The sequence below is a fragment of the Orcinus orca genome, chromosome 18 (assembly GCF_937001465.1).
Source record: "Orcinus orca chromosome 18, mOrcOrc1.1, whole genome shotgun sequence".
Taxonomy (NCBI): domain Eukaryota; kingdom Metazoa; phylum Chordata; class Mammalia; order Artiodactyla; family Delphinidae; genus Orcinus; species Orcinus orca.
In genome coordinates, this window is record NC_064576.1 from 28,558,772 (window position 1) to 28,572,546 (window position 13,775).

The 13,775-nt window shown below is 37.4% G+C and overlaps 1 protein-coding gene across 4 annotated transcripts in view; it reads left to right on the top strand.

Annotated features, from left to right (window-relative positions):
- The window catches only part of FBXL3 (F-box and leucine rich repeat protein 3), a 631,956-nt gene that overhangs the window by 1,207 nt on the left and 616,974 nt on the right, over positions 1-13,775 (top strand). For 2 of the 4 annotated variants that reach the window (XR_007472995.1, XM_004276845.3), the window contains exons 2-4: positions 3,870-4,221; positions 7,074-7,196; positions 10,415-10,586. Coding sequence is in view for 3 of the 4 variants with exons in the window: in XM_004276845.3 (XP_004276893.1) it covers positions 3,870-4,221; positions 7,074-7,196; positions 10,415-10,586 (647 nt within the window). In the remaining variant the exon portion in view is untranslated. Of the gene's footprint in view, positions 1-537; positions 819-3,869; positions 4,222-7,073; positions 7,197-10,414; positions 10,587-13,775 lie in introns of all 4 variants that reach the window. The other 2 variants (XM_049700995.1, XM_049700994.1) reach the window with 2 other exon arrangements.

Consider the following 13,775-nt stretch of genomic DNA (forward strand, 5'->3'; position numbering starts at 1 on the left):
AAAAGTTGGTCAACTTGTGATTAGCAGCTTCGCGCCTGCTTTGAGCAAGAGCACCCCTTTCAGATGGGGTTGCGTGCAGGGATCGGGAAAACAGCCTGTTAAATGATTGGCCTGTATCTCCAGGCTAAGAGATGAGCTATTTTGTTGCTGATCATGTCCAATGGAACGGCCCAGATCTTTTAATGAGTCGTCTTCCTTCTACTCCTGAAATCTTTATAAACACGCCATCAACTTCTAGTATCTACAAATGATCGCACCACCACACACTCTGATACCATCTAGTCCTGAGTTAAGCTCTTTGCGCTGTTTTAGTCTTGTGTTCCAGCCAAAGAATGCATATTAATTGTGATATTAGTCAAAGAAGAACATAAATGGAAAGGAATTGTGTTGCCCAAAACAGGCTTTTTAGAGCTAACTACAAATGGGCTTTTAAAATTACTACCAGTGCAATGTACTAAAAATACAACGAGGGGCACGCGGCTAAGTGTTTTCCTCTGCTGCTCTTCAACTGATGTTCAAGTGGACTGCTTCTTTCAGAGTGTATGGAAATGTGAAGAGTAAATTGCATAATTCCCTGTGCTGCTCAACGAGGCTGGAGTCTTTCCTCATTAGTTTGCTTTTTGATGCTTCGTAGCAGTATAAGTCCCTCACCAGATGCTTTTAGGGGCCTAAGTTGCATCGATTATTTGGGGCCTGGAAAAGTTACAGTTTGAACTGAACTGCCGGAGGCATGAAGAGGCCTAGTTCGGGTGCTCTGCAAAATCTAAGAGATGTTGATCATCCAGCTTCTCCTCTGCACTCCTGTTCAAGTGTGAGAGGTATTTTCACTTTGACTAAAAGTAGGAGATAAGATAATCTATTGAAGTAAATTCTTTGCAGACTGGTGGATGCTCAAAATTGTTTAACTTTCTGTATAACAGCTTCATGTGTAAATAGATTTAATAAAATACTTTTGAAAGCAATGTAAATTTTTGCATGAATAAATGAGATCATCGTGGAAAAAATTAGACATTAAAATTTTTTCTTAGGTGCCCACTATGAGCTCACATTTTTATGCATACATGAGGATAATACAGAGACATTTATATTGGCATTTGGTCTTACATTTTTTCTATTGCTTAGTATACTGTAATTCTGACATATTACAGTCATATATTGATAATTTACAGACTAGTCATAGACTAGTAAGTGCTTAAAATATACTTTGGTGATCATATAGTGTTATATATCTAGACCAAGAGATACTTTTCCTCAATGTTGCATACTTTTTTTTGATATGTCAACTTTTTTCTCCCCTCAATTTGGAAAGGTATTGAAATATACTTTATTTAAAAACAAGACTGCAACAGACAAAAGAAGGTATTTGTTAGGATCAGCAAAGATAACTGTAAAAAAGGCTGTCATTTTTGTTTATATGGCCATATACTTTAAAGTAAAATGAATCATTCTGTCTTTTTTTTTTTTGCGGTACACGGGCCTCTCACTGTTGTGATCTCTCCCATTGCGGAGCACAGGCTCCGGATGCGCAGACTCAGCGGCCATGGCTCAAGGGCCCAGCCGCTCTGCGGCATGTGGGATCCTCCTGGACCTGGGCACGAACCCGTGTCCATGCATCGGCAGGCAGACTCTCAACCACTGCGCCACTAGGGAAGCCCGAATCATTCTGTCTTTAAGTTGAATAGTTCTGGTTTTAGAAGACTTTTCTCCAGAAATAGATCAGCATTCTTTAATAAGGAGTAGAAATTATAAAGATAACTTCATTATGTTTTTAATCTGTTTCTCAAAATTCTGAGTAGTTTTAGGTAGTCAGAAGAGAAATTATAAGCCCTGAGTAGCAAACTCTTTGTTCTTTGACCCAGATTTTATATGCTAAAACTAAAGTAAGCCTTCAGGATAAGTTAAAGCAGAAAAATGGGTCATAATGACACTGTTATCTCAACCTCTAGTGAGAATTATTCCTAGGAGAGACCTTTTTTAATATTAAATATGACATTGTAGATTATACTGCCTTGTCTCTCAACACATTTTAAAAATGTATTCTTAGATTCAGATGTAAGTTTTAGTCTTCTATAAAACTACCCTCTTGCTATCACCTCTGTCATTCTGTTTTCTCCCTTCCTCTCCCCCTGCACAATATTATATACATAATTTAATTTACTTAACTTAGAGTTGGAAGTAGGAGTAATGAGGAATAGGTGGTTTACTGCACATGTACTAAGACCTCCTGGGCTGATTTTAATGGCATGAAAGTCAGGGTCCTCTGCCATTTTCCTCCAGGCCCTAATCCTCCTTCACAATTTTAGCTAGCTACTAGAGAGAGAGTCTGCAGAGACATATTTGGTTAAGAGCCATGCTTGTGTACATTTGTCCCACACAGGAGTCAGAATTCTTACATACTGATGTGCCAGACGAAGGGAGCTAGAGCTACAAGCCATCCTTTGTGAAAAAGTTGTGACTCTAAATCCAAACCATACCCTGCCAGAACTGCTCTCTAGAGACAAAAGTATTGCAGGCTCTAAACTAAATAGGGATACCAGTGAGTGGTCTGCAGTTACCCCCATTTAGTTAGAGCCTGCAATATTTATTTTTCCAAATAAATCAAAACGAGACCTTTTATCTGATTACAGTTTAATTCACTGACATTAAAACAAACGTGTAAAATATAGGGAAGCATACTGGCAAAAGAAAAAATCACCTGTAATCTCACCACTATTATTGTCCCACTATTATTATATAATCCCACTATTATAGTTACTATATTAATGTGGTAATCTACTTCCAGTGTATCTTTCTCATACATAAGCTTGCGTTCTCATTCTCTCTCATACACACTTCATTTTAAAACAAATCTAGGATCATTCTTTGCCCTCTGGTTGGTAACCTCTGTTTCTTGTGTTGCACTTTAATGTCCTTAATACTAGACTGCTTTCCTATACCTGAGTTCAGCAATCATCGATATCTCCTTTCAAAAGCCCTAATAGCTGTTTAATTCCTAACAAGAACCCTGCGTATTTCTGTTATTCCCATTTCACAAACTGAAGCACAGGCAAGTCAAGTAATTTGTTCAAGGCCACATAACCAGTGAGAGGCAGAGCCAGGAATTAAACCAGGGAGCTTGATTCCAGAACCCATTCTCTTTAACCGTACTACTGTTTTACACAACAACAACAAAACTACTTTCAAAAAATCAAATGGAATGCAGGTCATACAAACAGATAGAATAAACACTTAACTCTCATTCAAAAATACAACTTGGATAAAACATTGCAACAGCAAGTGATGTGTTGGAAGAAGCAGCCACATTCCAGACCAAATACGCACAGTGGGGATGAGTTTGCTCATTTTAAGCAGAGATTGGGTCTGGCAGTAACACATATCACAGGCTACCCAGTGTGGAGAGATCTGTTGATTACTTAATTCAGGTCTTCTCTGGAGGTTCCTGGGACTCTGCCATGAATTCAGGAATTCAAATATAGTAGCTACCCTTAGATGACTTTTAAGAAATCTTGAGAAAGTGTCACTGTAGGTTCTCTTTTATATTCCTTCTAGTTGACTGCAACTTTTGAAATATAAATTCTTGGTTTAGCTTCAAAATTATGATCAACTTCTCCCCCCAGGTAGTACAGTACAAATGTTTAAAAGCACCTACCAAAGACATAAGTTTGTAAAACGACAGTTGGTCTCTGCTGGCGTTTTTCATTATATTTTGTTTTGACATTCTTCTCCTTGAATTCCTGATCCACTTCTTCCTGCATGTTTCTGTTGGTATTTGTAAGCACATGTACACACATCTCAGTGACAGAAGAATGAATTTTGGATTTATTTCTATTGAAAAGTATAAAAAAAAATGATGCATTTTTTCTGAATAGGATGAAACGAGGAGGAGGAAGAGATAGTGACCATAATTCATCAGAAGAAGGTACTGCAGAGAAATCCAAGAAACTGAGGACTACAAATGAGCGTTCTCAGACTTGCGATTGGGGTAATCTCCTTCAGGACATTATTCTCCAAGTGTTTAAGTATCTGCCTCTTCTTGACCGGGCTCATGCTTCACAAGTTTGCCGCAACTGGAACCAGGTATTTCACATGCCTGACCTGTGGAGATGTTTTGAATTTGAACTGAATCAGCCAGCTACATCTTATTTGAAAGCAACACATCCAGAGCTGATCAAACAGATTATTAAAAGACATTCAAACCATCTACAATATGTCAGCTTCAAGGTAATACTTTAAATCCTTCTTTTAAAAATAAAGCATATTTAGTGGCTTTTGTGTCCTAAACCAATACATCTTCTCATGTCTTTAAACTATTGCCTTTTTAGGGAAAGTGCTGAAAGATTTAGAGTAATCGTGTACCTTAGAGGCTATCATAAATAACTATATTGAGCTAAATTATTCCATTTTATTATAAATGTTACTAATTTCTTAAAAGAGTGGAAGCAACCATTAAATAAACATATACCAAAGCTGTCACATTGAATTATTGTGAACAAATTTGAACCAAAAGAAATAATACAGTAAAATAAATAAAAGATGTGGAAATTTTCACTAAAACTTAATTGTTATTTTTATTTAATAGGACTGAGTTTTGCTTATTGATGGCTTTGTGATATGGAGTTTTTAAAGAAAAAAGAGATACAGAAACTCTCTGTAAAAGGTTTGGATGAGTATATTTTAGAGAGAAATAGACAAAGGTACATGGAAGAATGCCAGACAGAACTGTTTGTTTCTTTTCATTGCCAGCAGGGACGTACTGGAAATTCGGTAGTGATGAGATAAATGAAGAGGGGTGGCTTTTTGAGATGTCCAGAATAGTTTAAGGAATCATAGTGGTTTGTATGAGTACAGAGGCTTGTAGTGTTTTGTTTTGGGGTTGAGTAATGAAATGTGGGTACGTTCACTAAATCCTTAATACACCTGATAATTATTGTTGAAAAGTAACACATGAATACCTGATTTGCCATATGCAGCTGTTGTTAAACAGGTCACTTTAACCCATATATAGCAATGGTTCTTAACCCAGAGATCCCTTGCCAAAACTAAAGTCTTATCTGCTTCCAAGACTGTCATTCCTTTTTTTTTTTTTTTTTTTCCTGTGGTACGCGGGCCTCTCACTGCTGTGGCCTCTCCCGTTGCAGAGCACAGGCTCCAGACGCGCAGGCTCAGCGGCCGTGGCTCACGGGCCCAGCCGCTCCGCGGCATGTGGGATCCTCCCGGACCGGGGCACGAACCCGTGTCCCCTGCATCGGCAGGCGGACTCTAAACCACTGCGCCACCAGTGAAGCCCTGTCATTCCTTTTAAAATGGGGATTACCTGTTTATTCTCCCATATGTGTCACAAGAGGAGAGAGACCTGGTGTTGGGAATGGTTGGGTGTATTACAGCTGTCTTTCCAGAAAAATGCACAAAGGCACTTAGGCCACCAAGTGTAGGATTGCTAGATTTAGCAAATAAAAATAGGGGATGCCTAGTTAAATTTGAATTTCAGATAATCAGCGGATAATTTTTAGTGTAAGTATCCCTGGCATTATTTGGGACATACTTAATACTTATTTAATTGGATGTCCTGGATGTTATGTTGCATCCTAACTGAGGACAAGGGTGGGGGAATAGTGGGAGGATAGAACAAACAAAAATCCAGGAACTCCTTATGTGTTGTCCCTCTCCGCCTGCCCATGAGGAAACCTGAAGAGCCTTCCCCTCGGTTTCAGTCATCTTTGAGTTGTCTAAAAGTGTTATAATGGTAAATCCTATAAAAAGATGAGTATAATACATTAATCTCCTAGGTCTAAAGACCAGTGCCATCCAGTGGATTGGCTGGGTCAGTGTTAACCTGTGACACAATTCAGCTGTATCCAACATGTGTAACCTTCACAAAACCATTTGTCCTATAAGCTTAAACATTTTTATTAGGGATTGTTTATTTTTCTGAGGAAATTTCTGATTTGTAGAAAGAGCCACATCCCAGGATTCTTCTGAGCTCTCCTGATAATATTTGTGTTTAATTCTTCACTGACCATAGGCCAGAGTCTTATAGTCAGAGTTATTAATGTAGAACAGTGGTTCTCAGATTCTATGTGCATCGGAAATGCCTGGAGTGCTTACTGAGACAAAGATTGCTGGGTTCCAGCGCTCCATTACTGATTCGGATAGTCTGTATTGGGCGTGAGAATGTGCATTTCTAGCAAGTCCCCAGCTGCTGCTGCTGGTCCAGAACCAGAGCAGTTCTCAAAAGAACCGCTGGTGTAGAGAAACGTAGCCAAAGGGTGGGATTGAAAATAGTTCTGAAACTGTGTAATGTAAATTGGTATATCAGTTTTACAACGAGCTCTTCAGGACATTTTTGGGTTAAGGTAATTTACGTCAATCTGGAAATTAAAGGAATATTACTTTTAACTACTCTAAGATGCTTTTTAGCCCAGGGAACAGCTTCCTTTTTGATAGACGAGCTCCTTCTTATATCCTTAAGGAGTTTTTTGGCCATATTTTCCTTCCCCCAGGAAATGTCTATGCAAAAGAGTGCATGGGAGCAGCCACTTCTTGTTTGGTTCAGATTTTCATGCTTGACTAGTTGGACACCCTCATTTTACTTCACATTCATCTTTCAATTAATAACATTAATGGTAAATCCCAGGTTGTGATTCACTGGAACCTTCTGAGTAAATACTCATTCAGTTTGTTTTGAAGCATTTGTACCATAGCCACTGTATTTACATGTATGATCTGATCCACTGCCAAATATATAATTATTTTTCAAAGATTGTAAGTTCATATTTCCATTAGGTTATATAGTCTGTTTGTAATAAGTCAACTTAAAAGCCAGGTCTTTTTAACATTAAATAGATATCTTATCATAGTGAAAGTTAAGCCTTGACAGTTGCCCTTACAGTTTTTCAGGGAGATTCAGAGAAGCTTGACATAGTATGTGAGGGTAGATGATTGAAAGGATAAATATTAATTCTTTAAATTATAATGCAATAAACTAATAACTGTATTTCTTGCTTTTGTAAAGTTAAAATATGCACGGAGAAATGCGACCATATTCATGTGTAAAGGATGTTTTCTTTTCCCAGGTGGACAGCAGCAAAGAATCAGCTGAAGCAGCTTGTGATATATTATCACAACTTGTGAATTGCTCTTTAAAAACACTTGGACTTATTTCAACTGCTCGGCCAAGCTTTATGGATTTACCAAAGGTATCTGCTGGTTTTGTTTTATTAGCTTTTACTGAGAAATCCAGTGAAATCCTACCCATTTCTTGTACTGATAATGAGAATGTAAGAAAAGTGGTATGTAAAATGGAAAACCAGTTACTATTTAGAATGTTAAGTATTAAGATTTTTTTTTAGAGCACTTTTCCTTTTTTAAAAACTTTGTGTTTCCTTATGGGTAATATTAAAGAGTGAGTGAATTTGCAGAGTATTCTATAGGAAGCACTGAAAGAGACTAAGTAAAACTGAGAAATAAGCATATTAGAAAAAAAGAGACATACAGATGCTCCCTTTTGGACTTTCAGAGCAGATTGGTGAGATTATAATCAAAGAAAAGTAGACAGTGCCAGTATTAAGAGCAGGTAGAGCTCGCCTAGGAAGTCTTCTGGTAAGTGTGTAAAGATTTGTTCTTGAGCAGAGTTAGTATAAGTACAGCTTAGATTAATTTACAGACTTTACTTAAAGAAAACTTTTTTTTGGTGAAATTTATATAAATTTTATATTCATATATATGTTCTGACATGGTCCTGCATGTAATTCGAGATAGTCTCTTTCTCTAATAACTATTCTCTTAAAATAGAAAAATAAGTGTGCATTTTTAGAAAGGCAACTGATAAAATCCCTGTGTAAGTTAGCTCATGTTCAGTTAGGTTAGTATCCAGCAGTAATCTGTAAGATTTTATCAGAATACGCCACAAACTAAAATATAGACACCCCTTTAAACACCTAATCGTTTAATTTACTAGGATGATTCAGAAAGAAATATGCCTCCTTTTATTGCACTTCACTTTATTGCAGCACTTCACAAATAATTCATTTTTAACAAATTGAAGGTTTGTGGCGTGCAGGCAAGTCACTTGGCACCATTTTTCCAACAGCATTTGCTCACTTCATGTCTATGTCACATTTTGGTAATTCTTGCAGTATTTCAGACTTTTTCATTATTGTTTTACTGGTTATAGTGATCTGTGATCAGTGATCTTTGACGTTACTATTGCAAAAAGATGACAGCTTGCTGAAGCCTCAGGTGATGATTAGCATATTTTAGCAATAAAGTATTTTTTAATGTATATACATTGTGTTTTTAAATATAATGCTATTGCATACTTAATAGACTACTGTGTAGTGTAAACATTACTTTTATATGAACTGGGAAACTAGAAAACTTGTGTGACTAGCTTTATTGTAACAGTCACTTTATTGTGGTAGTCTGGAACCAATTCCTGCACTATCTCCGAGGTACGTCTGTATTACTAAATTGAATTTATATTATAACCCAGGCTGTTCAATGGAATATCAGTAACAAATGTATCACCAGTTGATTTCAAAGTCTTAATTAATTTTTTAAAAGGTTCATTGAATATGTACATTTGAGATAAATTGTTTTCCTCATGTGTAACATGAGGGAAATCAGCAAGAGTCTGTTCATGTCAACATTTTAAGGTTCTAAGTATAGGAGTTCAATCACTGTGGTTCTCAAACTTAATATGCATAACAATCATCTGAGGAACTTCTAAGTTTTGGGTATCCTTCCAAATTTCCTTTTCCTAAGAGCAGTCCAGGTGGTTCTGATTAAGATGGTTCATGGCCCTCTAAGAAGCACTGAGTTATGTGGTATAGTAATGCCTTGTTCAAGCTTCATATGGGAAATGAATTATTTTGAATTGATTTTTCTGTGTACATATTGTAGTTAAAATATAAGTACACATACAGTATGTAAAAGATACCATAGTAAAAGGTATGTTGAACATAATTTCCTTCTTTTTTTATTACTCAGGATGATCATTATGCATATCTAGTACTAGTATTATACTTACATGCAGTCATTTTGGTTTTGGGAACTATGGGTGCATCTGGGACTCTTCCTTCCTTATTAAATGGGCCTAGGATGTTTATGCTGTTTTTCTTTCTTTTCTTATTATGGCTTTCGTAGAATATTGAAAGCCTATATTGCTATATCTTGGAAATCCTGGGAGAACTGAAGAGAACGTGAAACAACTGTATTTGACCAGAGCTAACTCTGAGGGAAATGGGAAAAAGAAGTCAGTGATGGAGTCATGCATATACTAATACATATATAGTTGAATTTAATATGGAAATATTAGGAGAAAGATGTTAACATTTAAGTTGTTAAACAGATACTTAATCAAAATTTAAGTAGTTATTTAATCACAGTAGGAAAAAAGTAATTTAGGGAATGTGACCAAGAAGATGTTTCGTTGTACTTTCTTGGCTACTACTTGTACTACTTGGCCCTCATCCCTCCCTTTCACTGCTGTAGTGAGTCCATTGGTTATGGCTTATTAGCTCTGATCCAGAGTCCCATACTTTGTGCTTTAATTCCTATTTCCTACAATGGTTAGGAAATGGTTTCCTACAGTGGTCTTTAGGTCAGATTCTGTGTCCAACAGAATATTACATATATAGATAATTGTAGATAATTTAGCAAATTTAAAGGAGTTTTTTTTTTTTTTAATATTTATTTATTTGGGTGCTCCAGCCCTTAGCTGCAGCACACAGGATCTTTAGTTGCGACATGCAAACTCTTAGTTGTGGCATGTGGGCTCTAGTTCCCTGACCCGGGATCAAACCTGGGCCCCCTGCGTTGGGAGCACATAGTCTTAGCCACTGGACCACCAGGGAAGTCCCTAAAGGAGTTTTAAGTTTGGAATTTTATTTAGTTATGATTTTTATTATTTTAGAATCAAATTTTGTATGAGCTTCCATATTCCAAATAAGTCTTTCATAGCTTCTAAGTTGATTGACTGTTGTTTTAATTTTTGATGATTTTGCTAATAGTTATTAACTATTTTAGTGGTCATTACTATCACCAAAAAAGAATGCAGTTCAGTGTTAATACACTGGAGTAGGATTTCCAGATAAGGTGATGTGAAGTGTCTGAGAGGTATTCTCATTCTGGGTTCCAGAGTTCCTCTTTTTACTTACCAGTGACTGTTGTGATTCAGAGACACCCATCCTGAGGTTTGAAATCTTTTTTCCCCCACGTAAAAAGGTCGTTCTCAAAGATGGTGGGAAGTCACCTCTCTTTTTTACCATATTCCCACAACAGAGTGAGGGGCTGCTACCCCAAAACAGTTGTGAAATACATTAGGGTTCAGATGAACTATGTGTGTATTATATGAAAACCCCTCAATTCTCATTTGTAAAAATTGAAACAGTGTTTCAATTTTTTTGTTTTTCAGTCTCACTTTATCTCTGCACTGACGGTTGTGTTTGTAAACTCCAAGTCTTTGTCCTCCCTTAAGATAGATGACACCCCAGTAGATGATCCCTCCCTCAAAGTACTAGTGGCCAACAACAGTGATACACTCAAGTTGCTAAAAATGAGCAGCTGTCCTCACGTCTCTCCAGCAGGTATGTGTGGCTTTTGCCAGATAATATTTTAGTAAAATGTATTGATGTGTTTATCAAATTAAGGAGAATTATGATCATTAACCTTGAAGGTGAGTTCATATGATTATTTCCTCTCTATTGAATAAAAATATTTTTATTGTTATAATACAGTAGCATAAATTCTGTAGCATTCCTAGTGTAGCCACTTACTTTCAACTTATTTTCTAATCTTTTTATTTGGCAATTTGTGTCCAACCTGTGCTAGAAAATGGATAAATTAAAAAAATAAAAGGAAAGGACACTGCGAGGTCAGCCTGAGATGGCCCTTTAGGTAAAGTAGAATTTTCTCTAATTGTGGTTGAGCTAACAGGGTACGTTTTGAGTCATAGAAATCTCACAGTTGCTTTTTGTCTCACTATGTGGAGGGAGAGGAGTTGTGCTGAAGTTATCACCTTACATTTTGCAAAATAGTCCTTTTCCTAAGTTGAGTTTTAGAGCCGAGTGCATCAAATGGAGGAGCAGCATTATTAATGCTCTTCCCAGCTTTTCTTGTATAGACTAAGCATTACTAGATTATTCACTTTGAGAGCATTTAAATTCCAAATGGTTTGTATTATAAAGCAGTTATAAACCTACACTTTGTGTTAGTCTGATGCTTCATTCCTGACTCACCCTCCAACTGTTGACATCTCTCCCAACCATTTTGCTGTGTTACTTTGGAAAACCTGTTTTGATCTCTTTACAGAACACCTCCCACCTTTTTGCCATAACTAAAGCCTGGCCTTCCCCCAAGAAAATGATTCCCTCTTGGATGGAGATTACTTTCTATCCTCCCATGTCTCCCACACGGAGGGTGTGGTGATGGGAATGGTGAGGTCTATTGCAGTGTTTTCCTATCTTTTTCTGCCGCTTCTAGATTATCATTGAAGGTGATAATCTAAATAAAATAGAAGTTAAGAAGATCGGGCATTGGCAGCTCCTTATGTGACCATGGTCACATTTTACTGTCTACCGTATATAGGTTCCTGTGAGAGTACAGTCCATACTTCATAGTGTACAAAGATCTTTGTATCCTGACCCCCACCTCTCTCTTTAATCTTGTTTGCTTTTTACTCATGTGTAGCTTTTATTTGAGCCCTATGTAACAACAGTTCTTTGTATGTGTGTGTGGCCAGTACACTGTACCTTGGAGAATGCCTCTATAAAAAAATTTTTTTTTACTTCTTCACCTGGCTAACTCCAGTCCAGCCTTCAAAATTTAGTTCAGCTGTTCCAGTTTCTTCCTCCTCCCGTCTGGTTTAGAAGCCCCACTTGCTGTTTCCATAGCACTCTCAACATAGCTTGTAGCACTTACCACACTGTACGAGAACCTTTGGGTCTCTGGTTTCTCTGTGAAACTGAGCTCATTATTCTCTTTATCCTGGTACATCTCATGCTCATTTATTTTTATTAAATATACAGATCAGTGCTCATAATATAGTATAAGCTTGCTTGGTCTTACTGAGCTTTAATGGCATTTGGATTAGTTGTTGGGAAGGGGAGAGAAAGAGCACCTGTAATACTTTAAGAGTATAAACACAGGATTTAATATAAAATTTAACACTTATGTATTTTTTTTCTATCCATATTTTGTATATTTAGATAGTTTCTTTCTCTAAGTTGTAATTAAGGGCAATTTTCTATGCCTTTTTCTTCACTGAACAGTTTTTCAGTTCAATTTTTATCAAAAAATGTTTCCCATTTCATATAGTCCTTATAATTGTCTATTACTGGACCTCTAAGCACCATTTGACACTAGTGACTTGATTTTCCTCCTTCCTCTCTGATAGTTCCTACTGTGTTTCCTTTGCTAGTTTCTCTTTTCATTCCTTAAATTTTGGTGTTTCACTGTGTTCCGTACTGGGCCCTTTATTGTTTTATTCTGTAAACTCTGGGCTGTGTCAGCTTCATCAGTGGCTTCAGTTATGTTCTATATGTTAACACCTCCTACTTTTAGTGTTTCTGGAACTCCAGAGCTATGTGTTGAGCTGCTGATGGCCTAGTGCCTCTAGAATGTCTCACTGGTACGTCAGATTAATGAACTTCCTTTTCCCCCTATTGAAATCTCTTGCTTCTCCCTTTTTACTGTCTCAGTGAATGGTACTGCTTGTTTGGTTGTCAGGGACCGAACAGATATCCTTGATTTCTTCTACCCTTACTTTCTACATCCCTTTAGTCACTGAGGTCTAGTGACTCCATCACTGATATATGCTTTGAATCTCTATGCTATTTACTGAATGTTTGTGGTGTTCTCCTCCACCCCTCACTCACTGCCCCAGTTCACATGTTGAAGCCCTACTCCCCAGTGTTTGAAAGTGGGTTGGGAGGTATTTAGGTCATAAGGAAGAAATCCTCATAAATGGGATTAGTGCCCTTCTAAGAAGGGATAGGAAAGATGATCTGATCTCTCTTTCTGCCATGTGAAGACACAGCAAGAAGCCAGAAAGAGTTCTGGCCTCACCAGAACCCAACCTCGCTGGCACCCGATCTTGGACCTCCAGCCTCCAGAACTGTGAGAAATAAATGTTTATTGTTTAAGCCACCCAGTCTGTGGTGTTCTGTTAAGCAGCTGAAACTAATACACTCTACCTTTCTTCATGTCCACTCTAATCTAGCCCTGTAAGCTTTGTGAGTAACCTCTTAACTGATTTCCTAACTTGCAGTCTTGCTCTTCTCTAATTTGATTTCCATGGTATAGCCAGAGTAATCTTTCTAACATATACATCTGATTTTTTTCCCTCCAGTTTCCTTCAAAACTTCTCACTATACTTTAGGTGAGTTCCAAACTCCTTACTGAGGCTGACAAGGTCCCATATGATCTGGTCCTTGCCTGTCTATTGGATTTCGGCCTTTAAGAGATTCTCTTACTTACATACTGTATGTTGAGCTCCCTTCATTTCTTACAGTGCTTGTGTTTTCGTCCATGTCTGAGTATTCGCACAGAAATGCTATTCTCTTTCCTTCTTTACTCGCCTTTTGCCCTAGCTTGATCCTTCTAAATTCTGTAGGTCTGTGTTAGTTCCGGAAATTCTTCCCTGATTTCCTTGCTGTGACTCCCAGAGCATTCTTGTTTAATTATCTGCTGGCTTCTGTTAGGATAAGGATGTCTTGTTTCTGTTGACTCTTTACCATCCTAGCACCAGTTGTTAACATATAAGACACTCATTAATT